The sequence below is a fragment of the Amblyomma mixtum genome, chromosome 2 (genome assembly GCF_055824585.1).
Source record: "Amblyomma mixtum isolate Tamu chromosome 2, ASM5582458v1, whole genome shotgun sequence".
Classification (NCBI taxonomy): domain Eukaryota; kingdom Metazoa; phylum Arthropoda; class Arachnida; order Ixodida; family Ixodidae; genus Amblyomma; species Amblyomma mixtum.
In genome coordinates, this window is record NC_143013.1 from 305,041,168 (window position 1) to 305,069,135 (window position 27,968).

The following is a 27,968-nucleotide window of genomic DNA, read 5'->3' on the forward strand; positions in this document are numbered from 1 at the left end:
GGGGATGAGGCGTTGTCGCCGTCCACTTGAAATACACGTGTCGCAGTGCGAAGACACGGAGCCGCCTCGCCTCTTGATGGAAGACCTGCTGGCTGCGGAACACAAAGGGAATCTACGCGGCGCCTGCTTCATCGCCTCCAGAAGGCCGGCAGCTGCGGTCGAAAAGGCCGCGGCTTTTTGACGGCAATCTCTGCGACGTCGTCTACGGGCGACGACGACGTCAGATCACTTGCAAAGATGGCCGCGATGTCTGTTCGCACGAAGAGTCACTAGAAGGAAACCAAGGGGTGAGTACCATTCGTCGCCGAGAGCAGTTTTTACTGGTTTTTAATCATTGCGAGGAAAGACTTAAAACGAATCGAGGCTTAGCACGCAGTTTAACCTCGTTTATGGGTCTTACGATAGAATTTATGGAGCGCTAGACGCGCTGCTCTCGAAGACGTATTTACTATGGGCACCCGGGGCATTATAGCATGTACCAAAATATCGGAACAGAAATGCTGTAGTTTCTGGCCGCCAACTGAGCAGTGTAACCGAAGCGGCTACGAATCAGATCAGTACTGACTCACAGCGATCAAAGGAGCGCCTTAGCGACGTCGTGGTATCTCTCCTTTACTTGATGTTAATTTCTTTCGTTGTAGCGTTGATTTATTTACCGCGGTATCGGTATACCGGCTGTTCAGCGTCCTGTTGTCTGTTTATCTTTATGTGTAAATTAAATGAAGGGTGAGAAAATGAACAAGCAGAACAAAGCAGGGCTTTAGCTGCTGAACTAACGCAGCTTGTAAAAGGCCCAGCCGATGTCGTAGGCCAATTCACCGGGCTGTACAAGTAAGTAGAAAGAGACCTGTTGTGTAGTGGATGTGAATTCTTGACTGGGAATGTAGTACATGAATATGTGAGGGAAAATAAATGAGGCGTTGTCTCTAAGGCGCTGTGAACTGAGGTGAGGGCGACCCCTTGAGCGAGTCTCCTGAACTTTCAGGAACATTTTCTGGACATCTAGCTATGTCCATCATTTTCGTAAGGAGAATAGCTGGACAGGGAATCCTCACTCGCAAAAAGATAGGGCACCTCCACGTCAGTGCGCGAGTTTTAGACGGTATGCTTTTGGTTTGGTTTTGGTTTTGTGGGGTTTAACGTCCCAAAGCGACAAAGGCTATGAGGGAAGCCGTAGCTAAGGGCACCGGAAATTTCGCTTTTTTTTTATGTAACTACTAAAACAAATAGGATGCGTGCAGGCTGGGAAAAAATTTGAGCTTGATCACATAATGTAAACAATGCTTCATAGAGAGATTATCCTGATCTAAAATGAAAGGTGCAAGTAGCGGCATACACGTGGTACCCCTTTCTTGCGCAAAACACTAAGGCATAGAGTCGTCCCACTCTCTCCCACCCGCTTCACCTCACTGCATGGGAAATAAAATAAAAATAAAAATGTGCCCGCAGATCGTTTCATCTATAAGCCACGTTTTATACTGTTTAAAAGTCAGATGTCAGGTTGGACGAAATGAATGTACAGCATGATATCTCCACACATTGAATGCGTAATGCCATAATAAGAGGAGCAAAACAAGACGAAATTGGGGAAAGCTCATGAACAGAACTGTTTGCAGAAGCATAGGGTATTGTCTGAAGAAAAGCAGTAATGTTTCTGTTCAATAAGCGTGGGCTAAACTAGTTCTACGCAGAATAAACGGCAGTGACGCTTGGAAACATTTTGAATTTTTTGGTAGTTGCCCTACAGAACAAGTAATTTTAGCTGTCAGATACCTTGACAATGGTATCGCACGAAGCAGACTGATCACCATTTTTAGACAGGGGTAAATTTACTTCTTGAGATGCCATGCACAAAAGTCAATTCGTCCATATTAAGAAAAATCAAATATTGAAGATCATTACGGGAAGAGAATTAGACTGAAAATGAAGTGGACGAAACGACCACGAAGTGATAAAATTTCGTGACCTGAATTCAACCTTAAACTGAGGCGAGACGTCGAATAACACGTCCTTCTGTGGAGAGCGACTGACCGGTGTGGACAGCTGCGACGTGACATTAACAATTTTAACGCCGCGTGAGGGACATACGCGAACACTTGAGCGATGGAAGAAATCGAGCTAGAAACATATGGCGACGAGAAGCATTACCTCTCATCAGTGCCGCTCACTTTGAAGGCAGTTTTCTGCTATTGCGAACGTTGTACTGAATCCAGTTTTGTTTTTGACTTGCCAGGAAACGAATGATTAGTGGAAAATGAGAAGAAGCGAACTAAACGTCATTGTTATTTTATGGATATTTGCCATTGGAACATCGCAAGCGCCTGCCGATGCAAGACGCGCGCCCAAGGGTATGGCTGGTTATTTCTTTTCAGGCACTCAGTCCTCCAGCTCGGAGCGTGGAAGTAACGCGCACAGAATTCTCGATTATAATATTACACGTAAGACGGTAGGCTTTGTTCCCACGTTGCATTAAATGCATTTGAGCTGCGCTTTAATCGTACGTGTGAGTAGTCGGTCTTTCAGGTTAAATAAGCTATCATTTTGAAAAGCATGTGGTAGATGCCAACTTGGATACATATATGTACGTCGCTGCCGTCGGCTAGGAATTTGTGGCCGGTTAGTCAGTGCACCGCTATTAAACGGCTTCGGCCTCTCCGCAAGTGGGTGAGGCTACAAAAAGTACAAAAATACGCAAGACTAGTCTCTTGCGAGTCTCCATAGAGGAAGTACCGAATTTCTGGTCCTCTTTCTGCAATTATTTTAGCAATTGTTTGTTACGCCAAATACTTCAACTTACCCATATTCCTAACTGTGCGACTTGAAACTCGCCTTATCAACAGACCCAAAATACGATCGAATCAAGATGTAGCTGACTACGATGCAAAAAACAAAAAAACATACTTTCTTCTTTCACAATATCCCTTCAGGTTGTCGTCTATTTCTTGGTTGTTTTATTGTAGATAAGAAAGCGCGGCACTGACATGAGATTAGGAAAATATGATTAGAATTCGTCCACTGGTACCACTGATTACGCTCGGCCGCTTCCTTGCTTTACATTACGTTTGTTTTCAGTGGCTAACACCACACATACCAAGATGGCCCACCCGGCTAAATTGACAGCTACCTCAAACACCTCAAATGTTTGCAAGACGAAAGCGTGTAAATATAGAGGTGAGTCTCACAAAGTAGTTTACTTTTATTTTCCTACTTGCAATGGCTGCTTATTTGTTATTCGAGGTGGTAGAGAACCAGCATTTAGACATTGAGCATTGCATTGCGTGCCAAACGCTATTTGACCCGACATGTCATAACTGCAGCCGGAAGAAAGCACCTCGGGGTGAGCATCATCAAGTGGACTTAATTACAAGTCCCACAGAATGCAGTCACAACTTTCTTTAAGATCCAAAACTCAGAGTAGTTGCGTCTAAAGTTGTCGCTAGTGCAAAACAGGAACAGCAGCAAAGGACGCGCTAAAACTAACGTGTATCATGTATATTTTGCTTATGTTGATCAACATGAAGAGATCAATATGAAGTGCGTTATGCATGATGTAGTACATTGAATTTTTTTGCGACAGAAAACTGGATAAAACAACTTTGGTACCAGTATTCCATTAGCTTTGTATCTTCACCAACTAACTGCAGCTATCATTGTTTCAAAATGTATACGTGTCTCTTTTGCTGGTTTTTCTTGGTTGTCACACTAAATGCAGTGATCACGAAATGCAGAGATGCAGTGATGTTTCATTCGAGAAATGCTTCTTTCTTCCGGGAATTGGAAGGGAAAATTCCGGTGAACAGGAAATTTTTTTGGTGCTTCGGGGAATTTTAAAAACCAAAATTGTCAACTGCTTTTAAAATTGACGAAGTTTTGAATCTCCTCCAGGGAAAAAAAAAGGCCTTAAATAGAGAATTTCAGGTCTCAATAAGGAAAATTTCGGCTTTGGGGTGGAAAACCACTGATTAACAGTAGCTGTTTGACGAGTCATATTTTTTATGAAAACAAGTGGCCCTATAGCATTGTTTTCGGAAACCAAAGTGGCACACCCGCTGTACAATACTTGACGTTCATCTAAGAAATGTGCGACGCCATTTTGAAATTTTTGCAATGAAAAATAGAACTTTCATCTCCGCTGTCAATATTGAACATTCATCTCTACTCACACCATACGCAGCAAAATACATTACGGCTGCGTTAAACAAGAACTACAACCCGTGCGAAAGCTTCTACGACCACGTTTGTCAAAACTGGATATTCTACAACCCCATTCCGGACGACAAAAGCTCCACCAGCGTGCTGGGAGAAATAGACGACGAGCTCACCGAAAAACTGAAATGTAGGTCGCCCTTTGCTGCGTACGCATGTTCTGGTCTTTATTAATGAGGCGTATCAACGCACTGTGGTTTGTGACAAGTGGTACCTAAAGCTAAGCACACCAGTTTATAATAACAAGCTTCGTTGAATCAATTAGTTAATTACTTTTTCGATGGTCTAACACGCTGGCCTACGTCTTTAAGCGAGGGATCAGAAATATAAAGCCTTTTCTTGCTTAATAAAACTTTTATAAGGAATTTTCTCGTCTTTGATGGGACACTCAGGGCAAGAATAAATTCATGAGAAACGTTTATTTAGTCGAGAGCTTCCGTGGCTCATTCTCCTTATGCTAATGTTTGTCCGGCAGCAAAATACTCATTTATTGCGGAGAAAACTGCTCTTTAAAATCGATTTCAGCTCGTGGCCTCTGCACCAAAAAAAACTCTATGATCACTATACTGAAGTGAATGGCGATGTAGCCGAGCCTCTGAGATCTGTGATATGTTTTCACGTACCTCCCTTTATTTGCAAAGTTGTCCGAGGGTGGCGACACCTGTGCGTTATTTTTATGGCCTTTCTTAGCTCATAAAAGCTTCGTTTTCAGTGAAAGCAGCGCATTTGTTGTTGTTTTAACCTATCTGTACAGGCCAACTTCATTTTATCATTTGTGTCCCTTTAATTACACAGGTACTATTTCAGTTCCGGATAATTATACAGACACAACAGTGTTTTTTTTTTCAGTATGTCAGAAAGTGGCAGATCCTAGCACACAAGCATACATAATGAACCATTTCAACTTATAAGCAATAGATGGTTGCGCTTGAAATAAAAGGCAAAGATGACCATTAACTTTGGAAATAGTTTCGCCCTGGTGATTGCCACAAAAATGTCACCATCTTTTCTTGACACTCGATCGTTAGGTGAGCGTATATACGCAACAACCATTTTTATCCATCATCTGCTTGTTTTTCTGGTTTCTCATATGAGAGAGGGTTCTCTAGGCAGGGAAAAGGAAACTATTTTTAACCATTTTAATTAATTTACTGATCAGAAGCAGATGTCCACAACTGTGTTTTTTTTTTACGTAGCCATGATTGTGAACGGCACATCTTTTATCGTAAAAAAGTGTACTAGCTGCTCCTCATACCTCTACAAATCGCGTGGCAAAAAATAAATGGTTAAATGGTATGCGCTTAACCATTTCCCACTGAATTTATAGTTACACTTTCAGCTCAAATGCACAAGTCCATTAATGAAGGAAATAATCCGAAGGGAAATGACTATTTTACGTGCAAATTAATGGTAACAAACACACTAACTAACAAACACTAACTAACACTAACAAACACAGTATCTGTAACACTTAACACTCTGGGAATGACGACGCCTGCCATTTTGCTGAATGGGCTGAATTAAGCTACAGCGATACATGTCCAACATTCTCGGAAAAAAAATGAATATTGGAATATTATAAAGTACTGCTATGAAAATATTGAAGGCAATGGTCCATTTTTTCGATGTGTAACAAAATCTTTCTTTTACAGTCTTTCTATCGCTCGCATCGAAGCAGTTAAGACTACCTTAGAAAACCAATTGGAAGAGCTTTTGACGATAGTAAAAACTTAGCAGCAAAAAAATTAAATCCTGCCGACGAAAGACCTACGGTTATAATGATTGTCATCGTGAAATCTTACAACATAAAAAAATTGCGTTCATAAACTGGATCCTGTTCAAAAATGTTTTTGTCCAGAATTGTTGGGTATGTTTTCTCGAAAATTAAACTGGCCCCCTTGAGAGCATGGTTGCGCGTTATTACCAGTCATGAGAGCATCAGCGAAACGTGTGTAGCTGCTAACGTTTTGTCAAGCTTTAACAAAATATACTAAAAAATTCCCTCGGATAGATTGTGAGGCTTCTCATTCTTAGCGAGGTTTTCTTATTTTCTGCTCGAGTATGCGGACAAGCGTGTATGTTCGACTAACATCGGCCATTCATTCAACAACAGTTATATTCGAGAACGGAACATACAAGACTGAAAACCAAAATGCAACTGACAAAGTCCTCGCTTCCTACAAGAACTGCATAAACACATGTAAGTCTGTCTGGTGAATAATTCTAGCAGTCCAGTAATTAGTCACAGCATGACTTGTAGTGTTTATGTACCGTCTGTTAGCAATAGTTCCCACGTCAATGCGCCTGTGGTCGCAATGAGATCGAATCTCTACCCCCCCCCCCCCCTCCCTCTTTTTCGTGTGTTGGCGAAATTGCTCCGTTAATGTGTTAGCCCGAGCTGGTGAGAGACAGCGGAATTTCTTCTCGACATATTTCATAGCGAAGCTAGCGAACGCCAGGGATTACAATTTCCGTATACTGTCACGGGTTCATTGTGCATGGTCGCGGGTGCTTCGGTCTGAGATTTTTTTCAGCACATCATGCGTTCCTCTCGTTAATATTCCGCTCGGAGAGATCTCAAACTACGCTTCGGACACCAGCAGAATACAGTTCGTTAACTTTCGCTTTTTTTCCTAATAACGTCGCGCTGCCGTAGCAGGAGTAGAAATCAAAGCGCAGAAACTTTTGAATTACTATTACGAAACTTCTTTTTTTTTTCATTGTCGTCACCATTGAGTAAACACTTCGCTGCAGTAGTATAACTCTGCAAGCGTAAAGCAAGAAATTTTCATCACAAGCAAGCGAAGATTCCGTCTTTCTGTGCACTCGTTAATCAGGGCTTTAAATTGCAAAGCTGCCTGCGTGATATTGCAGCCATTCCGGAGAAGACACAGTTCTACGCATTTTACGATGTTCTCAAGCGCATCGGCGGGGAGTACTGGCCAGTTTGGCCTCCGCCGAAGACGCGAGAAGTCCTGCCCACCTGGGACCAGCTTTACACCAGGATCCACACCGAGTTCGCCGTCAACTTGCTCCTTGTGATAGGCGTAGACAAGGACCCCAAGAACGTCTCAGACAAAATTATCAGTGTAAGTCATCGATGACCACCCAGCGCAAACGGTAACTAAGAAATGAGAACATGCTTGAGAATGTTGTGTTGTTTGTGAAAGCGCAATTAGTTACATAACAGTATGAGAAGGTATGACTCTGTGTGCAAAAAAAAAATAGCTCCAGGAAAAAACAAACTGCAAAAGCATCAATCAATGCCTGCATGTGCTTGTTTCATTATCAAGATTAAGACAAACATCTATGGTTCGTGTGCACGGCAAGATGGTGCTATTTAACATTAGGGTCGGATAAACAGCTATATCCAATTACTGAATAACGCGCTAAGAGATCACAAAAGTACAAAGCACCTGCCCCTGAAGTATCAAGTAATGTTGGCATAACGCACAGTTACCAGAAAAGTGACGCCAAGAAAGTAAACAGTTATAAACTAATTAGCTTTCTGCTTGCTATTTTAATTATGTATAATGATTTATAAGCCTATTAAATAGCTTATTAGGTTACTATAACTTATTGTCTGCTGCACAGAACATGTTTACTGCGGTATTTAGCAACAGAATCGTAGCAGCTTTACACTTCAATCAGCCGACGAAACAGATTGGTTCTTCTGGGAGGCTTGACAATGGATCCCAATTCTATAATGAATCACTTTAAAAAGAAATGTACACCCTATAACGACATCCTAGATATGGTCCTTACAAATTGCTGCAAATAATTTGGTTCACGGAAAGATCAATAGCCATGTAAGCATTTCGTAGAAGAAACACATTCGTCTTATCTTAGATTGAGACCATCAGAAGAAAATTCGCAGAAGAATAACAACGGGCAGAATACAGTCTGGCGGCCCAGCTTCTCAACCTTACTGACATACCTTAAAAGAGAAGTATATAACCGATGCATAATACCAGCACAGCCATCTATGAGGCCGGATAGAGCATTCTAAGAAAAAGAGCAGAGAGCAATGGGAAGGGATATTGTAAATGCAAAGTTAAAAGACAAAGAGGGCACCGCGAATTAGATATCAAACGCTAGATTAGGATAACCTAGCTGAAAGAATGAAGGTGAGAGGAGAGACACTGAGACAAGGCAGCGCGGAGTAATTGTCGGCAGAAGCTCATTGGTGAGAGGCGGCAAGGAGCTTTGCTGGGATAGATTTGCCCAGGTAGATAATTGGAGACTGCTGGGAGAGGTTTCGTCCTTGTATGCAAGCGAGCTGTTTCATGATTATAATGATATTTAATGTTACTTGAACGCCTTCGACGACGAACTCCTGAAGAAACAGCACATCTGTTCTGAGCTTACAGCTAGGAAGTTGACCCTGAATAAGCCTTGTTCTGAAAACAAGGACTCTTCCATTATCCGATTACTCGAGAATTACATTAGCCCTAATAAGACCGTTTGGTAAAGTTTGACCGCAGATAACCACAGTTAAGATAACATGATAACTAAATACAAATAAATAAAAACAGACTGCATTGTTCAGGTTTGTGAAAGGAAATGTCAGCTGCGGAGTAAGTACTAGTGAACCGAACGAGCTTTTCTTTCAGATAGAGCGGCCGTCAGCAAAATCAGAACTGTACCTGTTCAGAAAACGAAGCGCGAGAAAGCGAAAGCATCGGGTCAGCACGAGAGACCTGGCTTACCTCACGTTCATGGCTTCCTGCATCAAGGCTTTTAATCCGAGGCTGTCCTTCAAGAAAGTGAAAGAAGTCGTGCTTGACATCCTCTGGTTTGAGGCCAACGTCACGAAGGTGAGCTCACGCGGCATGACCGCTTCGTTCACTTTCAAGACAGACGAACTACTGCGAATTATTACTTGATATGTCTGATAACTTGATAACTTGATATGTCTAGCTTCGATAGAGTATCTATTAGGCCTCCCTGTACAAAGTCCAGCACACCGTTCGAGGCACATTGCCCGATTTATAATCCATCTCCGACTGCGTACTTTCAATCGCTGCGGTAACGCAAAGGGACTAGACCATTTGTCGCTGAGGTCGATGTAGCGGCCGCGGCGATTGCATTTAGACGGTGACGGAACATAACAATTTCTGTGTACAGAGGCTGTGATGCATGCTGAGAAACCCGAGATAGTTGAAATTAATCCGGAAACTTCCACTAGAGCGGATCTGTTGGCGCTCGGTATTATTTTGGCAGGTAAAGCCTCGTTAACTATATCTTAATTACCAACTCTGCACTCGTAGTGGACATTTCACATCTGAGTCTTTTTACGCTTCAGGCGGTATTAAGCAAGAAGTGCAAAACTGCCTACAGAAACTTCCTCTTTATTGTTATTTTTTTACATACTGCAACCTCGCTCTTTCTGCCACTTCTACCATACTCACCAGCATCTAAAGAGCGTGCACCATTCGAGACGTCGTGTCGATGCGTTCGTCTTACAGTTTTGAGTGAGGCTCATGCGAAGAGTTCCTAAGATACGAGAAGCACTGTAGGCGACCTTGGGTCAGCCCGCACTGCTTGAGAGGCTACTCTGGAAAACGCCATAAGTGGCGTCTGTGTTTTCTTGATTTCAAAGAAGTGATGCTCTATTTTACGCTACTTCATTGAAATATGCGACCACTATTTGAAGCAATGGCCTGAATCAAAGCGTGTAGCAAAGGCAACATCTGAACAAGAGAACGCGTGGACAGTAATGAGTGGCCGGTTCTGTATTTTTATTCACGAAGGCACTCCGCTTTGATTTGATTTCGTTTCCACCATTAATAATCTCGCGGTATCCAGCTCTACTCTAGTAACCTGAACTAAACTGCTGCCAAGAAAAAAAGAAGAGCATCCTTAATTTCCGCGTAATATGCTGCGGCGTAAGCGGAGGGCGCAGCGGCTCCGTGTGCGTTGTGTTCTGCGCGCCGATACATGTGATCCGTTGTGTGCGCTCGCCGCCATAGCATGCTTGTGTTTTGGCGGAAACGGGCGCTCTGGCTCAGACGGTCATGTGCAATGTCCCGAGCGCCGGTATCGTATTACGACATGTCAATCCCTGATATCCGCTACACAATGTTTAACAGGGATTCCCAGATGCTTCCTAATAATGCTTACGATGTGTGTTGTCAATAACTGAGGGATTGATGCCCAGATATCGTGTCGTACGCGTTTTCCACTTCCTATGGGTCACTTTGTTAGGAGTAAAGTTCGACCTTGAGCGAAGGATCTTACTCGACAAATTAATGTGTAGATGAAAAGTTTTCCTCCTAAACTTCCTTGTTTCACGTTCCAGATACTGGAGGATGCGGAGAACAAATCTGGAAGCGATATCAATTACTTCAGAATGACCATTGCAGATCTCAAAAATGTTTCCCAACACGTAAGTTCTCCAAAGGAACACTTTGGTAGCAAACAGAGTTAAAAACAGTGAAGACTTGAAATTTCAGCTGCGTGTTCTTTATTTCTAGGGATGTGCATGACATTCGCAAACGTAAACACTCGTAAACATGTATGCGCGGTAATAAATTTATAACTGAATATCTTCTGCCATATTTCAGTTCCGGTTGCAAAAGCCGAACACTGGCTATGACTTCATAGTGTAGTGCAGAACATGTAAAGCGTAAACAACTGCAATATAATCGGTAACATTTCTTCATGCGTTTTTGCTCCGGCTCTTGGAACAGGCTGCCCGGAGTTATGTAGACAATTAAGACGACAAAGTGGTTCGCGCCTTCGTTGTTAAGTACTCTGCGGCAAGTGTTCAGGCTTTCGTCAGCAATTTGTTGCAGCCACATTATTGATAGAAGGGCGGAAATGTTCGCGCCATCAAATTTGCTTCGGAATTTTGGGCTTGTTTACAAAGTTTGAGGTGGACGCAAGGTACTGTAATAGTGCAATTTCCGAAGTGTTCATCAAAAGGCACTGTTTATCAAATTATGCCCCTCATCCTTGAAATTTTGGGGGCTGGGGAAGGTTAAGGTGCTTACTCTGTTGCAGTTCAAACTTCCAATGTGGCGTTCTGAAGGACAGGAAGTACGCTGGAGTGAACGATATATATCAACAGTACACAGACAGACTACGAAATTTTCGTGGACGAATTGTCATTTGGAATGACCGGTTCTTAAAACCAAAGGAACCTGTGCAAAGGACTCATGCCTGTACATGACTCAACAAAGTAACGCGACTGTGTCTGTACTAAGCAGCATGATGAACGGTCGTCTCATTTATGTGATACGGCTTGCGGCCAAGCCCTTCTATGCAAATAATTGTATGTGGCCCATGAAGGCTAGTTTTTACAGGCCAGGCAAATTGTTCACTGCTTAATCAAAGACGCTATATCTGAGCGTCGCTCCTGAGTTTTGTAACCAACATTAGTGTACAAGGAAAGCCAAATATGTACTTAGGAATTACTTTGAAAACGTTCATCTGCTGTCATTTAAACCATATCGCATAACCAATAAACCATAGCGCATAGTAAACCATATCGGGAGTATAGCAATAGTAATGCCAAGTTTGACATCCCGAGCTTTCTCAAAGGAGCCATCAAAGCACGATGGGTCTGTAGAAACATACTTCCTACCTTACACCCGCCGTCTACCGACTCTTGCTCCTTACTACCAGCGTCAAATATCTGGATTTCTTCAAATCGAAGCAGCGGTATCAATAAAATTACAATAACAAGTGAATATTTGTTTCTCCACCAAAAGGTTGTGATCACCCATGGCTCTTAATTCTCACCACAGGTAGACTGGCTACAGATGCTGCAGCGCCTCTTCGACAGCGTGAACATAACACTGACACCGCAGGAGCCAGTGGTTCTGAGCGAGCTGTATTATTTCAAGACCTTGGTCGACTACGTCGTAAGGAACACTTCCAGGTGAGGTACAACGTTCTCAGAAACGTGCTGACCCTCATTACGCTAGGACACACTGAGTCCCACAGTACAATCGTCATTCTATTCATCAATTGCTAAGCCAGAAAGAAGAGAGTAAAAAGTAATAAACACGGAAGCAGATGTAGTACTTTTAGCTACATGTATTAGCATTCGCTGCTTAAGCATCTAAAAACTCTTGTGTTCGTTCCGGTCCACAGTTTTTCGTGAGCTGCTGCAATTTCAAGTTCCAGAGTTCAGTTTTGGAATAGCAACATTGCGCCTTTTCACTGCCAAATAATGTTAAATTTCCATCCCTTGTACGATAAGACACACATGTAGAAGCGTGTGGAGGAGCGTACCGTCAAGAAATATGGCAAAAATAAACTCCAGATTTTCGCCGTCTTTCATACACGGTGGCGGAATTGTGTCAGAGGAGGGGAGAGGGGGGAGCTCCATGCGGAAATCCAGTTCGTCAGCGCTTCGAGAGACCCACAAAATGCATTGCGCAAATACGACCCCCTCCCTACCTGCAAGCGTCCTTTGCAGGAGACATCCATAAATTCGCCCATGTTTACACATCACGATAGCGCCCTTGCAAAGTCTAACTGAATCACGTAATCAAATGTCGAACATATGTGATCACGTCATCATAAAGACCTGGATAATATGCTGATTGACAGGCAAGTCTATGTGGAAACATCGGATGCTTCTCTCTTGAGAAGGCAGGAAGTCTGAGAGTTCTTTCACGCATCATCCTTCTTTTGTCTGCGTAAAAGTTCGCAATTTCTTGATGTCTTTATATTGCTACGACGAAGAGGAAGTGGAAGTGGCCTCCCGCGTGAAAGGGTCGCACGAACTGGCCTGGATTATACCGTACAGTCCGGCATTACGTCACCTATTGCGACCTTTGTCAGCGCAGAAAGAAGCCTTCGGCACCACCTCCTGGTCTTCTGCATCCTATAGACGTGCCTGTGGAGCCGTTCCACCGTGTAGGGCTCGATCTCCTCGGACCATTCCCGACCTCGGATTCCGGAAATAGGTGGATCGCAGTAGCCACAGACTATGCCACTCGGTATGCGATCACCCGTGCGCTGCCTACGAGCTGCGCGACCGATGTCGCTGACTTTCTTTTGCACAGTCTTATTCTACAACATGGTGCCCCTCGTCAATTACTCACAGACCGCGGACGCTATTTCCTGTCCAGAGTTGTCGACGACATCCTGCGTTCGTGTTCTACCAAGCATAAGATTGCCACAGCATACCACCCACAGACAAACGGGCTAACCGAGCTTTTGAATCGAACATTAACAGACATGTTGTCAATGTACGTCTCCCCCGACCACAAAGACTGGGATCTCGCCTTGCCCTATGTGACGTTCGCTTACAACACCTCCAGGCATGACACAACTGGTTACTCTCCGTTCTATCTCTTATACGGCAGACACGCCGTCCTGCCATTGGACACACTCGTGCCATCCGCTGACCGTCCCGTCACCGCCTTCGCCCGGGACGCCATTGCTCAAGCTGAAGACGCTCGCCAAATCGCCCGAACTCGGCTCCAAGCGTCCTAACAAGCGCAGAAGTCATTGTACGATAATCGCCGTCGTCATGTCACCTACGAACCGGGCTCGCTCGTTCTTCTGTAGTCCCCTTCCCGTCGCGTCGGTCTCTCTGAAAAACTTTTGTCTCCCTACCATGGTCCTTATCGTGTTGTGCGTCAGGTCACCGATGTCGCGTATGAAGTTGCTCCTCATACACCTGCATCATCTTCATGTACACCACCCACCGACATTGTTCACGTTATGCGCCTCAAGCCCTACCACGCCGCTCCTCTATCACCGGCCTAACGCCGGGACGGCGCTCATGCCGCCGGGGGTCATGCTACGACGAAGAGGAAGTGGAAGTAGCCTCCCGCGTGAAAGGGTAGCACGAAGAAGAAGAGGTTGTTGGTGCTTCCTGCTGGCGTTGGTGCTTCCTGATGCTCGCCGCTAGGAACTATTCACCTGTATACACTGGATTCGCGGGCATGCCCAGGATCCGCATAATATTCATGTGGATGCAATGACACACCTTGACACATCCGATATCCCGCCACCTTCCCCTCTTCCCTCAGATCCGTTCCTGTCCCATGTTTCCGAGAAACAGTCTTTGCGTCAGCGAACACGCGCTCTAATTCCTCCGTGTTCGTACCCTCTCCCCCGGAGTCTCACTCGGGAGGAGGAGGTATCTGTGCGCCGGATTCGGGCAGGAGCGGCTCTGACTCCTTGTGTGCGTCATCGGTGGCGTGACAAAGGTTACGAAGTGACAGACAAGTGTCCCCATTGTGGTGCTGCGCCCGACCAGTGTGATGAAAAACACTTGCTGTGGACTTGCCCGGCTACAGCTTCCGTGAGACGACGTTTACTAAGAAAGGTTGGCCTGCGATGGGACGTTGCAGACGACTATACCAAGTGGACTCTAGATAATCGCTATATCACGAACTTGTGCCGCTTTTTAAGCGAGGCTTGTTTGCACTCCTTTTTATAACTTTCTTTTCCTTTTTCATTATGCCTGATGGCAAACAGCTCGAATAAAAAAAAAAACTATTCACCTACCGCTTGTAAATAAATGTAAATAGTATTTCCCCGCAACAATATTGAAGAACACATCATATTTCTTTAGTTCGGCTAACGTTCCACATGAAATCCCGAGAAATATATACCGTCCACGACCAATGATTGTAAAACAGCCACAAGAAAATGAAGAGGTTGTTCCCGCTTACGTAACATTGTCTTCTCTCACACTGCAGACATTCTTCCTACAACTACATGGTCTGGCGTATCATCCGAAACTTCGGCAGCATAGCGCTACCGAATATGCGGGAGCTGTCGTTCAAGATCAGCCAAGCATCCCGTGGCGTCAAGAGGGACATCCCCTTGTCGACAAGGTGCGTCTACCACATAAGCGACGTGATGGACTACCCGACCGGAAGGCTTTACATCCAGCGCTTCTTCAGCAGAGAGGCCAAGAAAGATGTAAGTGCTCGTGAGCGAACCATAACCGTAAATTTCCGAAAGAAATTACGATAGCAATAGCTCTGAGGGACGCGGTAGCGAAGTGACCACAGTTTTCGACGAGACACTGCGTTGCATTTCACTGTGCTTCGGTAGGAAGTTTCTTTTTTTTTCTTTCGTACCTTCCTAGTTCATATAAATGGGTCATAAGATGACGAAGGTTGAACCGGCTGCAATGCGGCTACAGTAAGAGAGTGTTTAGAGGCAGTGTGTACAAGAAATCCGTATTTTTCAAGTCTCAGACTGTGCGCATGCTTAATGCCTATTGTGATTTATTAACAGGCTATTGTAGTCACCGGCACCCTCCTAAGCTTTTCATGGCACTCCAATCACGAGTAATGATTAGCACATTGTGCCACATAAGGTCGCTGACGGCATTGGTGCAGGACCATTAGGCTAGCCCAGTATGAGACTTAAGCTAACATTAGGCTTACCTAATTCAAGCTATTCTCCCAGTATTTATGCGGTCACAGAGCTCGAACATCTCGGTTTTGTAAAGATTATAAGTGCGAAAAACAAAACAATCAGGATATGCTCTGTGCTCTCACGTTTAGCCCTAAATACATAAAACATTTTTGCAACAGATTCTTGAGCTTGTCGGAGAACTGAAAGAAGCATTTGGGAAAAGCATCAAGAAAACGCGCTGGATGGACAAGTCAACGAAAAACCATGCGCTTAAAAAAGCAAGTATTTCTTCTTTTTGCGATGCTGTCTGCTAGAAGGAAGTATGCAAGCATGGAACACGAGATTCCTTACCACATGCCTGCCACTTACTTCGCCTGTTTCAGTTGGACAACATGGTCACGCATGTTGGATACGCGGACGCTCTCCTCAACGACACTTACCTGAACGACATGTTCAAGGAGGTACGATCATATAGGTCCAAAGAATAAGATTTGTCCATTAATTTGTGTGTTAACCTTTATACATGTCAGAGTGCGTGTGTGCGTGTTTGTGTATGTGTGCGCCTGCTTGTGTCTGCGATTGGTCACAAAAAAAAAAAAGAATGATTTCAAACACATTTTTTCCTTCAGGTCATTGACGCAGAGCCCGGACAACCTTTCATTCTCAGTTATATCTCATTTCGGAAACAGTGGTCCAGGATAAACCTACGGACACTGCACGAGCCTTACAGCAGGAAGGACGAGTATGTTTCTTTTCCTGAATTTTGGAGTAACAGCGCAAAAAATGATAAACGCGCGAAAGGAATAGGAAGACACAGAACAAGCACTAACTCTCATCGGTCTTTATTTGCAGCCAGGCCAGCAAATATACGGAATCGAAGACATGTGCATTACGGAATAATATACAGTGAAACAGTCACCAAAAAAAATCCTCTAAAACATTCACAATACTTGATTTATGCCTTCAAGAGTTTTACAGACGTATCACAAATGCACCTATCTCTACTCTTCCTAATATGACACGTTTCCAGCAGCTCACGTGCCGTCTTGTCGTGACCCCTGCCCAGGTTTTTTTATCTCACTCAACCGCAACTCACATGCTCTGCAGTCCGCACAATATTCTGCTAAATTAGTCCCTCCACGCCTTAATGCCCGCAAATGATCCCCGCCCAATCATTAACACATCGCTTAGTCTGACCTATGTAGGCCTTCCCGAAGGTCAACGGAATCTCGTAAACGACCCCGGAACTGCGGATGACAAACCGCTTTGCAAGCTTGTTTTTACGTCCGCTCTTGTTTCCAGCACACGAAATTCGCGAGCAAAGTTGGGCGCGCTTCTTCGAAGCGGAAAACGCCATTGGAACGCAATGTCAGTTAGCCACTTTCTTCACATGATGGGCGGCCTTATGAGCATGCAGCGCCTCTTTACGTTTTACTGAGTACTTTTCCAGTGCGCTTTTTTTTTTTTTTACCAAACATGGCCTGCTAGGTTTTTCGAAGGGCTTCAGTTACAGACACAATGACCACGCAGGGGTACCCAGCTGAAAGCAACCGGTCGAGTTGCTTATTAAAGCTAAATAGCATAGCATGAGGGCACGACTTCGTGAGAGCGTGCAGACCCCAGGCGTTGGCTAGTGATAGCTTTCTACACTGCTTTCGAAAGTGCCACCTGAAATGGTGGCGTTTTATTGAAAGAGATCCGCAGAATAATATACAGAGTGATTTTTTTAACCTTTGCAGATATTTATTTAGAATGCTGTAAGTGATACGTCAGTACAGTCCGTTGAGCTGGATTGTACAGCAAGGCGGACATTGTGTATCTCATATGGATCAATAATTAGGTGGTTAATTAACTTAAAGTAATTAATAAACTTTCTTGTTTTTTATTTTTGGGGTGTAAGGCTATATTTCAAAATTGATGACCGTCCACATCGAAGGTGAGCCCTGTTTAAATCGGCAATGTGGTTCGTAATAGCGAACGTCAAAAATGCGCATTTGAAAAGTTGTTGAGTTGGCTTTCCCGCATTACCTAAATATAAAATGGCATTGCTGCACGTGGTGTCATCGAGGAAATCATGTTAACTTCTTCTATATCATCAAATACACCAACTGTTCCTGTATTCGATGCATAAGAAATGCGAGAGATGCCGTTTTATAAATTTGCAATGCGAGAAAGCCAACTCAACGAGCTTTCAAATACGTATATTTGACGTTGGTTATTTCTAAACACATTAGCGATTAAGCAAATTTTAAAACACAGCTCAGCTTCGATGGTGACGGCCACCAATTTCACACATAAACTCGCCACCTAAATTCAAAAATAAAGTCTATTAAAGTAAGTTAATTAATCATCTATTTATTGATTCATATGAGATACATAAAATCTGCCTTGCTGTACCATCCAGCGCAACAAACTGTACCGAAGTATCTCTCACATTTTTTTTACAAAATAAAAATCTATAAATGTTAAAACAATCACCCTGTACACAGAGTTATCCAAGAATATGTCGTAAAGAAAAAATTATGAAAGGTCAAGAGAATGCAGAGAAAACAAGTCGGAAAACGCCTTTCCTGCCGATGGTACTCTTTGCAACCTAGATAAAATGGCTCAATATTTAGGGAAACTGACTAAGGTATTTTATGTTGAACGTTGAAGAGGCGATTCTGGGAAGTTGTCTTTCTGGCACTAACGAAGTAGGCCCATTTAATGATAGCGTGTGTTGAGCTCAGAGGGAGAGCACATATCAGCAGTTCCTCGGAGTTGAGCAGTATGTTATACAGGCGACATTACGGGCTAAACCACCGACAGAAACGCACTGACCGACTTTTAGTCACCCAGTATCGCTTTGAAACACCAGCATAAATGTCAGCGTCCGCTAACTTCACGTTCGGAGAACCTTTGCCGGCGTTTTTATTATAACGTGTTGAAGAGACCTCTTTGAGGACCTGTGTCCGGAGAAAGCGACGCAGCTAAAAGGATATACGCGCTAGGCCGCAACCGATGCCCCAGCGACGAAATGGCCGATAGTACGCATCATTAAGGTGGGCGACCCCTTTTCATTCGACTCCTGTTTTATGACTTTGCTGCCAAATCCCATAGCAGCAACCTCCTAAAACAGGAACTATAGTGAAAAGCTAGCCGGGAGCAGCACGCGCTCAGGGATTGAAAACGGACGCCATAAAAGTTCTTGCTGAATAGGATGGAGCTTTATGGGAGCCTCTTAGAATGAGATACGAAGAACCTCCCGCCTATACACAGTGGAACGTGGATAACCCGGTGAATTGCGGATTATCCGTAGTTAGCACCGCAGTTGAGAAGAAACCGGAGAAAAAACGAAGACAAGTCAAGGCACGTCATTCACTCTTTGAGACGGCGAACAGCTAAAAACAGGAACATCACAACGCGCGTAGCTGAGCCCACGCCATGTTTTCCTGCTTTCTTAACAATGAAAACAAGTCCAGCAGTTCACGCAGCACACACAGCAGCTGCGCACTGCACACAGCTGTTCCTTCTTTCAGGTTGAATGGTTCGTTCATATTGCGCTTTCGAGCGTCCGCTCACTTCCTCGAATAGGATCGGCGTTGCAAAAAGGATCACTCGATGCAGCGAGACCGAGCTCGTGTATACTGTCGAATTCAAAGTGCTGCAAACAAAGAAACCAGCACTCAAAGGCTGCAGTGAGTGCGGAAGAAATTCATTGAAGAAAGCGGACACTCAGGTGCCATTTGTCTTGACGCACCAGTAAAAGACAAATAACTAGCAAATTTCGGTAGATAAACCAAAGGAATAGAAAGTTTAATATATTCTCCCCGACACCACGACATGCCACCACATCTGTCCCACGCTATGAAATCTTGGAAGCCGTTATTTTTTATTATTTTTTTTTGTTGTCCACAGCTTCCCCCACATGTCTAATAACGTACCCTTAGGCAGGGCCTCAACAGGCACTTTTTCTTGCTCTTTTTTTTCGGCCCTGCTTGGCGCGTTATGCAAAGCAGCAAGCAACAAGGCACGCCCAGTGTCTCAGACAGGCATTGCGGACTCAAGAGAGAAAACAGGAAGCGCATGGGACGGTGTGTTTGTTGAAGCAGCAAGGAGTGCAGCGCCCTCTGCTCGGGGTCAATGACCGGCGTAATATGTAACCACTTGGTTGAGAGCTGAAGCGACGAGCACTTTCAGGGACCTCCTCTGTTTGTGATGACTGTTTTTATGCACTATGTTGCCTTGTCCGTGTTTGCGCTCGGCACTGGCACTGGCTTGGAAACTAACACACTTGCGTTCTAAGGATTGTTGGTTTCATCTTTGGATGTCACTAACATTGAAGAGCCTTTTTTCTTTTAGAGAAAATTACTTGCCTAAAGAGTGACAAATTCGGCAGTCAACAAGTCCGAAAGATCCTAATTGTACCAAGGACCTCTTGCAACGACTGCGCTCCTTCTGAATGTTCCCACACACGCAACGAAACGAAAGCATGACACACGAGCATAGCTCTTTATTGGCGAGCTGACAACCGCACTAGGTACCCGGTGTATACTTGATGCATCGACTACAAACGTAAAAACGAACAAAGAACGCCGTGTTGCCATGGTTTTACTAGTTGAATTCATGACTTGACTTTTAATTTTCAAGCCACTGTGCGAATGCTTTAGTAGCTGTTGCTGAGTAAAACTTCCATTTCTTTCTTACTAGTTGGTCGTCTGGACCTGCTGTCGTGAACGCATACTATTATCCACAGGTGAATGGTATAAGTAAGTATACCTTTGCCATTTTTGTGAGGGCAAGATATGTCTTACTGGGCGGGAACAAAGTAAGGCTTATCATTTTTCCCTTTGGCACTCGAATGAAGAGATGTGTCCTTCGGGTGAAGTGTTGGAGGAAAAAAATTGACTGCCGAACATACTAACTGATGCGATTAAACTGCGACAGCAGCAGTTTACGATGTGTAGAGTTTATGGAAGATGGAGGCACTACTCAGCTCCCACACGCTGCGATTTGGAGAAATGAACCTATTATCGCTATCGCAGTATAATGGAAAGAAGAACGAGTTCTTCCTTCCTGTGGTGCAGCGAGTAGGGAATAAGAGAGTGGAAGTCACTTTATTTACAGGCGATAGATCGAGCACTCAGAAGATCCAGGGTATGGAAATGGTCCAACGTAAACCAGATAGTGCACTACGTGGAAGGGGGCAAGAGTGAATTAGGGAGTTTATACAACGCCACCTATGGTTTAAAGGTACACTCGGCAGGGAAATAAGCAGTGATCCAGATTAGTGCAAGGAACATACATATACAGGGTGTTTCACCTAAGACTTTCTGCAATTTTTAAAAATAAGCTTTTTGAATTAGATGCGCGCTTTTTCTGGCATAGCATTGTCAGTGGTGTAGTACATCATAATGCAGCAAAGACGTGCTAACTAGCAGGCTTGTTAACCAATATTTAATAGTTAACTTTTAAACTATTACCGTTGGGCTCCTTAATTATTGAGAGGCATGTAGCCCACCGTAAGCAATGCCCATATCCGTTTTTAGAATTTCGAGAACGTGATTATCCTCGGCGCTGTGGCCCAACAAATTTTGGCTATTTCGACGAGTTAGGTTCACTGGAGAGGTTGCTTTGCCTGCAAGCTTCTCAAACCGCATGTATTTTGGCGCGATGTAGGCGAAATTTGTTGGGCCACAGCGCCGAGGATAATCGCGTTCTCGAAATTCTAAAAACGGATATGGACATTACTTACGTTGGGCTGCATGCCTCTCAATAATTAAGGAGCCCAACGGTAATAGTTTAAAAGTTAACTATTAAATATTGGTTAACAAGCCTGCTAGTTAGCACGTCTTAGTTGAATTATGATGACTACACCACTGACAATCCTATGCCAGAAAAAGCGCGTATCTAATTCAAATAGCTTATTTTTAAAAATTGCAGAAAGTCTTAGTTGAAACACCCTGTATAGTTGATCACAAACAAAAAAGGCGTGGTTATGCGTCTAATTCTTGAGTTCTCGGGCGACAACCGCTGCAGATATGGGCGCAACCACTGCACCCTGATACCGAAGTCAACACGAGTGTCAGCACTGATGCTAACATTATTCTCCTTGGTAGGCAGAAAGAGCATCAAAGGAGCTCAGCTGCAACAGTTATTTAGTAGCCCCTTCCTCCCCACTTCGCCCCCACACTCCTTTTAGCGCCAGATAAAACGGCTACATAGAGGTACACTACTGCGTCTAACCTCCTATACACAGTCGGTACCTCTGCGTCAGCAATTACGAACAATATTTGCCTGACAGGCTAGCAGCAAATGGCTTAAAAGTTCCTCCGCGCTCCTGTTCCAGCTTTCCCTGCCGGGATTCTGCAGCCTCCAGTGTTCGAGTACGGCTTGCCAATGTACGTTTCAAAGTTGTCAGTCTTCCTTTTTTACACTGAAGCTGCGCATGTTGTGCATCAAACTGGAATAAAAAGCGTAGTTTTATTTTTGTTTTGTCTTTTTTTGTCAGGTACATGAACATGGGCGCAATTGGAGCGGTCATCGGGCACGAGGTCACACATGCGTTTGATGACACCGGTAAGATTTTATTTCTTTTTTTTTTGTCCTCGGCCGCTCCATTTTTATCTCGCTGTTGTCTTTGCTACAACAGCCTATAATTACAGGTACATGTCGCTCGAGTGAGTGCGGAGGCACCGGAAGCCAACGGGTACAGCCGGCCAAATCTTTAGCTAGCGTGCGCAACGGCCGCTCTTACTGCGCTCCTGCTTTTTGCGATGAAGCAAACTTGTAGAAAGCTCAATATTAAGCATGAGCTTAGTGAGTCTGTGCTTAGTTTTGATATTTTCGCAAGTTTGCTCCGTCATAACCTGCAGGAGCACGGGAAATGTGGCCGTCACGCACGCCAGCTAAAGATTTGGCCGGCTGTACAAGGGTCTTTATTATTGAATCCTTGAGATACTCTTTGCGAACATTAAAGGAACCTGAGGACAGGTCCAAGTTGTCATGTATCGATTAATTGTACGTCATTCTAAGGAAAAATACGCTACTTGCACTGAAAGTGTAGCTTTTGTGCGCTAGAAAAGGCCAAAAATTAAATACCCTAAAGAAGGTGGGCTTGCCATGGGGCGTTGCAGGCGACTATCGCAAGTGGACACATGATAATCACTTTATCGAGAACTTTTACCACTACTTAAGCGAGGCTTGTTTACATTCCTTCTTCTAACTTTCTTTCCCTTTCTCATTATGACTAATGGCCGCCGCGGTGGCTCAGTGGCTATGGTGCTCGGCTGCTGGCCCGAAAGACGCGGGTTCGATCCCGGCCGCGGCGGCTGAATTTCTTTGGAGGAGAAATTCGAGGCCCGTGTACTGTGCGATGTCAGTGCACGTTAAAGAACCCCAGGTGGTCGAAATTTCCGGAGCCCTCCACTACGGCGTCTCTCATAGCCTTAGTCGCTTTGGGACGTTAAACCGCATAAACCAAACCAAACCATTATGACTAATGGCCAACATCTCGAATAAACAGAAATACAAGTGTAGCCATCACAAGCCGTTTTTGCAAGTAAACTGCATTCCATCGACACAGTCTTTTTGAGCGGATCCCAGAGTCAAGGCTATCCTGCTATTCATTTCAAAACAATTAACATGAATTCCTTTTTCTGTATGGGCATCACGAATTTTATTCGAGTAGCAGTAAAATATTTAAATTCAGTTTTCTCGGAAATAAATGCGCATTTTGTTGCCGGACAAATATTAACACACAGAAAAAGAGCCATAAAATTGATTTTTAGTAAGAACAAAAATTCAGTGGAGACCCTTTAAGAAAGCTGTAAACGATCTAGAAGAGAACGTATAGGGAAAGCCGTGTCTTGTTGCACAGCGGCCTTCACACAAAGCGGCAATTATTTAGCACCGAGTCGACGGAAGACTTGCTGTATAACTACAAGCTTCCTTGTATTCTGGCTGGCCGCACTTGAATGGCAAAGCACTGTGCCTTTCCAGGTAAAACTAACATCTTGCGATGTTTTAGGAACGCATGCAGAAAAAAAATGTGACATGATTAACGAAATTTGGCGACAGACGCGGAGAAGATTGCGAAGCCGACGACGGCTCGTGAGGGACAACCGTATTCGCGAAATGATTCTCAAGCGCCCGAAAAATTCGCAGGAATTCTAGTAATGAACTTTATTAAATGCAAATCAAGTCTCATCGGGACCCGCTACCAATTTTGGTTTAAACACTTTCGATTTATTGTGAAGTTTCTGAACTCCAAAATTGGCGCTTTATCGTTTTTTGAAGTTACTCAGTTTTGAAGAAAGTATGATACTCTTCTCGAAAGGAGTCTTTCACCTGGACCTTGTTTGTTCAACCCCAGGAAGCCAGTTTGACAGCATCGGTAACATGATGAACTGGTGGACGAACAGGACCAAGGAGAAGTTTGTAAAGAAGATGACCTGCTTCAAGGAGCAGTACGGCAACATCACGGATGAAAGACTCAAGATGAAGGTGAGGGGTTGTCTCATTGTGTGCCCCAGCCAATGACTTATAGCTGTGAGCTAATGCTGGTGGGCAACTCTTTTTCGTTAAGTATTATGGTTGTTTCTGATCAAGATATTCGTATACAGCTCAAGAACTGAGTGGTGAAAGCCCCTGAAAGGAGGTTCTCCTGCCTATGGTGTCGAGCGGTTTTCATGGAGCGTTTTAACACGCTAGCACTTATAGCGCCCATTCCTTGCAGTTAGCCATTGTGTGTTTGCTTGTCTGAAGCCTGGTCTCGTAACACATGACCAACCTGTAATGGTGGGCAGGTGGCAACCTGCTAGCGCACATATTCGCATTTGTCGTAGCTGCGCAAATCGGCTGACACTTCCGTACCATACTGCGACTATTTCAGTCAGCACGAAATTTTTTGTCTGTCCTGGTAGTGAATACTCTGTTGTTATAATTAAATCTTGCAGCTGATTTTGCACAAGCTGACTCGCGTTACTATATTCAGATCTCCCTCAGAAATTAAACCCAATGGGAGAGTATTTATCTGCTAAGTCAACTGGCTGTGATTATTTAATTTCCTAATGCTAAACACAGTGCTGATGGCCCCTAAAACCTGGCTGCCAAACTTCGCAAATTTCAATTCTCATTTAGTTAGCATCGTCATTTCTTTTACTTCTATCTAAAGTACGTTCAGAATAGACTGCAGATGACCACTTTACATGCAAAAGTGTTTTTCTATGCTAAGCACTCTGCAACTTCACGGGATAACTTGCAGTCTACGCGTGCTCTTAAAAATCCGGCTTAAACTTCATATTTCCTTCCTCTTCTCATCAGCTTGCTGGCAAGCGAACGCAAGGAGAAAACACGGCAGACAATGGTGGCATCCACCAGGCGTACCGTGTAAGTAGGTCCTGTGCTCATGAAAAACGAAACCTCATTACATTCATTGCACCGCACTTGACTGCATTACAGACAGTTAAGTGCGATGGAAATGTAAGGTGCTATCTCGACGAACAGACGACAAAAACTAGGCGGAAAACTTTATGAAGAAAGGGAAGGTACTGTAGCTTTGTTGTAATGCCATGAGGAAAAAGATGAGGAGTATGAAGAAAGCAGAAATAGAACAGAATGCTTGAGTATACCACTCATTGCCTATGTCGAGCTTGCTTGGGCTCAGGCCTCCTGGGGATGTGGTGGTGCAATCTCCCATGCGCCTTCACTCTGCAGTGGCCCCTGCTGAAAACCTTCACGAAATAGGGACATCTTGAAGGTAGAATATTCTTTTTCATCTCCTCTAGCGGCGAACTACGGAGGGGTATATCCGGCAATATAAGCGTTAATCAGTGGACAATACTGTGTCGTGAACACTAAAACCCCGCCTATATCAAGAATACGTTGAAAACGACCCTTACGAAGGAATCCTAGAAGCTAACCATTAACCGTAAGTTGTACGATGGGAAGTGTTTAGCATTACAACATATGCCAAAAAAAACTTACAGGCTACCGGGTTGGGCATACCAGGCCACTTAACGGGGCTACTTAGGCAGCCCAAGAACTTCTCAACTCGTAAGGGGAGGAGCCGCTACTTCCACTTACTCTCGGGAAAATGGGAGAGAGCGTGTCACATTTTTTTTGGAAAAGGCTGTATTCCAATAGCAGCGACAGCGCGCGACCTGTTTCTTTGGAGACTTCGGTGTTCAGACGACACAAGCCCTCAGATATTCAAGTTCTGCATAAAACACTGCATGTTGATGACCTACATGTCCTTGCAGGCCTACCGCTTCTGGGCGAAGAAGCACAAGAACAAGCTGCAGTCCTTACCCGGTCTCCAGAACTACACTGCCGATCAGCTGTTCTTCATCTCGGTGGCACTGGTGAGTCTGCTTTTCTTTTGTTTTTTTACCCATGGCAACCAAATGCGCCTACAGCCTTGTTCCCAACCACGAGTGGCGAAGGTCGCGCGACCCACCCAGCGATGACCTCTGCGACCGGTGTTTCTTGGACGCCCTTGACGTGGTCCTGTGTGTTTCATCAGCGTGAAAAGTAATGTTCAGCGTTACAGGTAAATTACTTCGTTAAAAAGGGCTCGTCAGCGCATAACGCCGGTAAAAAGAAAACGTAAAAAACCTATATCAGATTTCCGCGTTATGTCGCCAACCATGCATCCCTGTCATTTTTTGGTACTTTTTTTTTGCTGCAAGCTGCCATTATATTTTGGCACGCTTTATATTGTTAATTGCTTTTCATAGAACTATAATATGGGGAAAATAAACGCGTTGGCAGGTCCGTACTGCTTTTAATTGTTACATGTCTAAATTAATTGCTGCGCGGTAGGGTAGATATTTTGGAGAGGCCCCGCTAAAATATCTACAAGGCCCAGTACCAGCATAACGTATAAAGAACAGTGGACTTTTCTGTCTCAACACGCCTAAGAAGCGAAACCTTACTGAAATAACTCCGTCTTATTAGGAACACTCGTCGAGCGAATACGAGAACAGAAATGGCATCGCTGTATATTGTGAACTAATCGCAGCATGCAGCTTTGAACAGCCGCGGCATTGTCCCATTCCTTCTTCTTTCTTTTGCACCTCACCGAGAACCAGAAATTGAAATCCTTGTCCTGTCCACATCAGCGAGGGGAAAAGAGCGGCATCTTTTATGTATACCTTAACAGCTATAGGAAAAGACTCGGTCAGTTATGCTTCTTGCGTTCTTTTTTCTTTTCCTTTCATATTGTACAGACATGGTGCACCAACCCACGACCGAAGCGCCTGAAGTCACAGATGGACTTCGACGTTCACGCACCATCAAGATACAGGTACGTGAAACAAATCACGGATGAAAACCGACATTTATTTTTCAAGAATAGAGTGCAAAAAGTTTGGGGAAATGATAACTACCCAGAATTATTGGAAGCAAAATCAATTACCGAGGCTTAATGTATTTAGCCCTCATAGGAAGCATTCTAGGAACGGTTTTTTAAAAGCCGCCCTAAGGCAAAAAGAACTGTTAATATCTGCACGCGCTGTTATGCAAAGAGCATTAAAGTCTCTTATCGTAACAAAATGCGCGAAATCGTATTACATGAAGGCCGAATTCAGGACGCCAGAAATGTGCTAAACGGTGCGATCACATTGCACTGGTGAATAAAGTCACAGAGAAAAGGCATCTTCGTAAGGAAGTGTTTTCGTCGCCGTATGAGCCTATGGTGCTAAAATCACCGAGTGGACACAAAAAGAGGCCGCATATACGTTGAATTTATGAAAACATGGTTTCCAATATTTTGCAGCTAGTGAATATGATCATTGGGACATAAAATCATTACCGAGATCCATAACATAATGCATCAGATCCGTGGATGCGGAATCCGTTTACGGCTTTTTAAGTTTTTTTCACTTGACTAATTCGCACAAGGGACTGCTGTGTTTCTGAGATAGAACACATGTCAAATATGTTAATGCAGAATACAGCAAGTAATTAGCAGAGCCGTTCCCTTCCTTTATTCCGTATCTTCTCTCCCTTTCTAGGGTGAACGTGCCCCTGAGTAACATGCCCGAGTTCTCGAAGGCATTCAACTGCCCCAAAGATTCTCCCATGCACAGCAAGAGAAAGTGCGTCCTATGGTGAGCCCAAAAGCATGGATCAAAGTAACGAGAAGTCTCGTCCCAAAGCCACTTCGCCCTGCAGCGCCACGCACCATCCACCGTCCTAGTCGTCACTCAGGAACACTACGTCATTGTTGCACATATAAAGCATTTCTAGACAATGTTCATTTTGCGTGCTGATTGTCAATGTTAGCTACTCACATAAAAACACCGCAGTAACACACCGTTGTTATCGCTATATACAATGCACAGTTGCAAGCTATGTTAAAGGAGTGCGCACTCTAGCCTCAGTGGACGCCATGTTTTTGTCCATGGAGCAGGGCGAAATGCTGTCGCGCATGTCGAATC

At 44.2% G+C, this 27,968-nt stretch overlaps 1 protein-coding gene across 1 annotated transcript; it reads left to right on the forward strand.

Annotated features, from left to right (window-relative positions):
* Window positions 1-118: 118 nt before the first annotated feature.
* Window positions 119-27,785, forward strand: LOC149364774 (neprilysin-1-like). Its single transcript, XM_089570192.1, has 21 exons — window positions 119-287; window positions 2,234-2,348; window positions 3,073-3,171; window positions 4,175-4,336; window positions 6,320-6,406; window positions 7,081-7,295; window positions 8,820-9,023; window positions 10,508-10,598; window positions 11,962-12,091; window positions 14,877-15,102; window positions 15,726-15,824; window positions 15,930-16,007; window positions 16,176-16,288; window positions 20,236-20,294; window positions 21,875-21,926; window positions 22,037-22,104; window positions 23,900-24,030; window positions 24,850-24,915; window positions 25,788-25,889; window positions 26,757-26,833; window positions 27,543-27,785. Exons 2-21 carry the CDS (start codon window positions 2,255-2,257, stop codon window positions 27,640-27,642), a joined length of 2,253 nt encoding a protein of 750 aa, XP_089426318.1. The 5' UTR covers window positions 119-287; window positions 2,234-2,254; the 3' UTR covers window positions 27,643-27,785.
* The last annotated feature ends 183 nt before the right edge of the window (window positions 27,786-27,968 follow it).

What these genes read in the sequence shown, in the direction of transcription:
- LOC149364774 (XM_089570192.1), top strand. Translation starts at nt 2,255, where the DNA reads ATGAGAAGAAGCGAACTAAACGTCATTGTTATTTTATGGATATTTGCC. An exon ending in GAAAGCGTGTAAATATAGAG is followed by an intron (nt 3,172 to 4,174) that starts GTGAGTCTCACA and finishes CACCATACGCAG; the next exon opens with CAAAATACATTACGGCTGCG. An exon ending in GCAGAGAGGCCAAGAAAGAT is followed by an intron (nt 15,103 to 15,725) that starts GTAAGTGCTCGT and finishes TTTTTGCAACAG; the next exon opens with ATTCTTGAGCTTGTCGGAGA.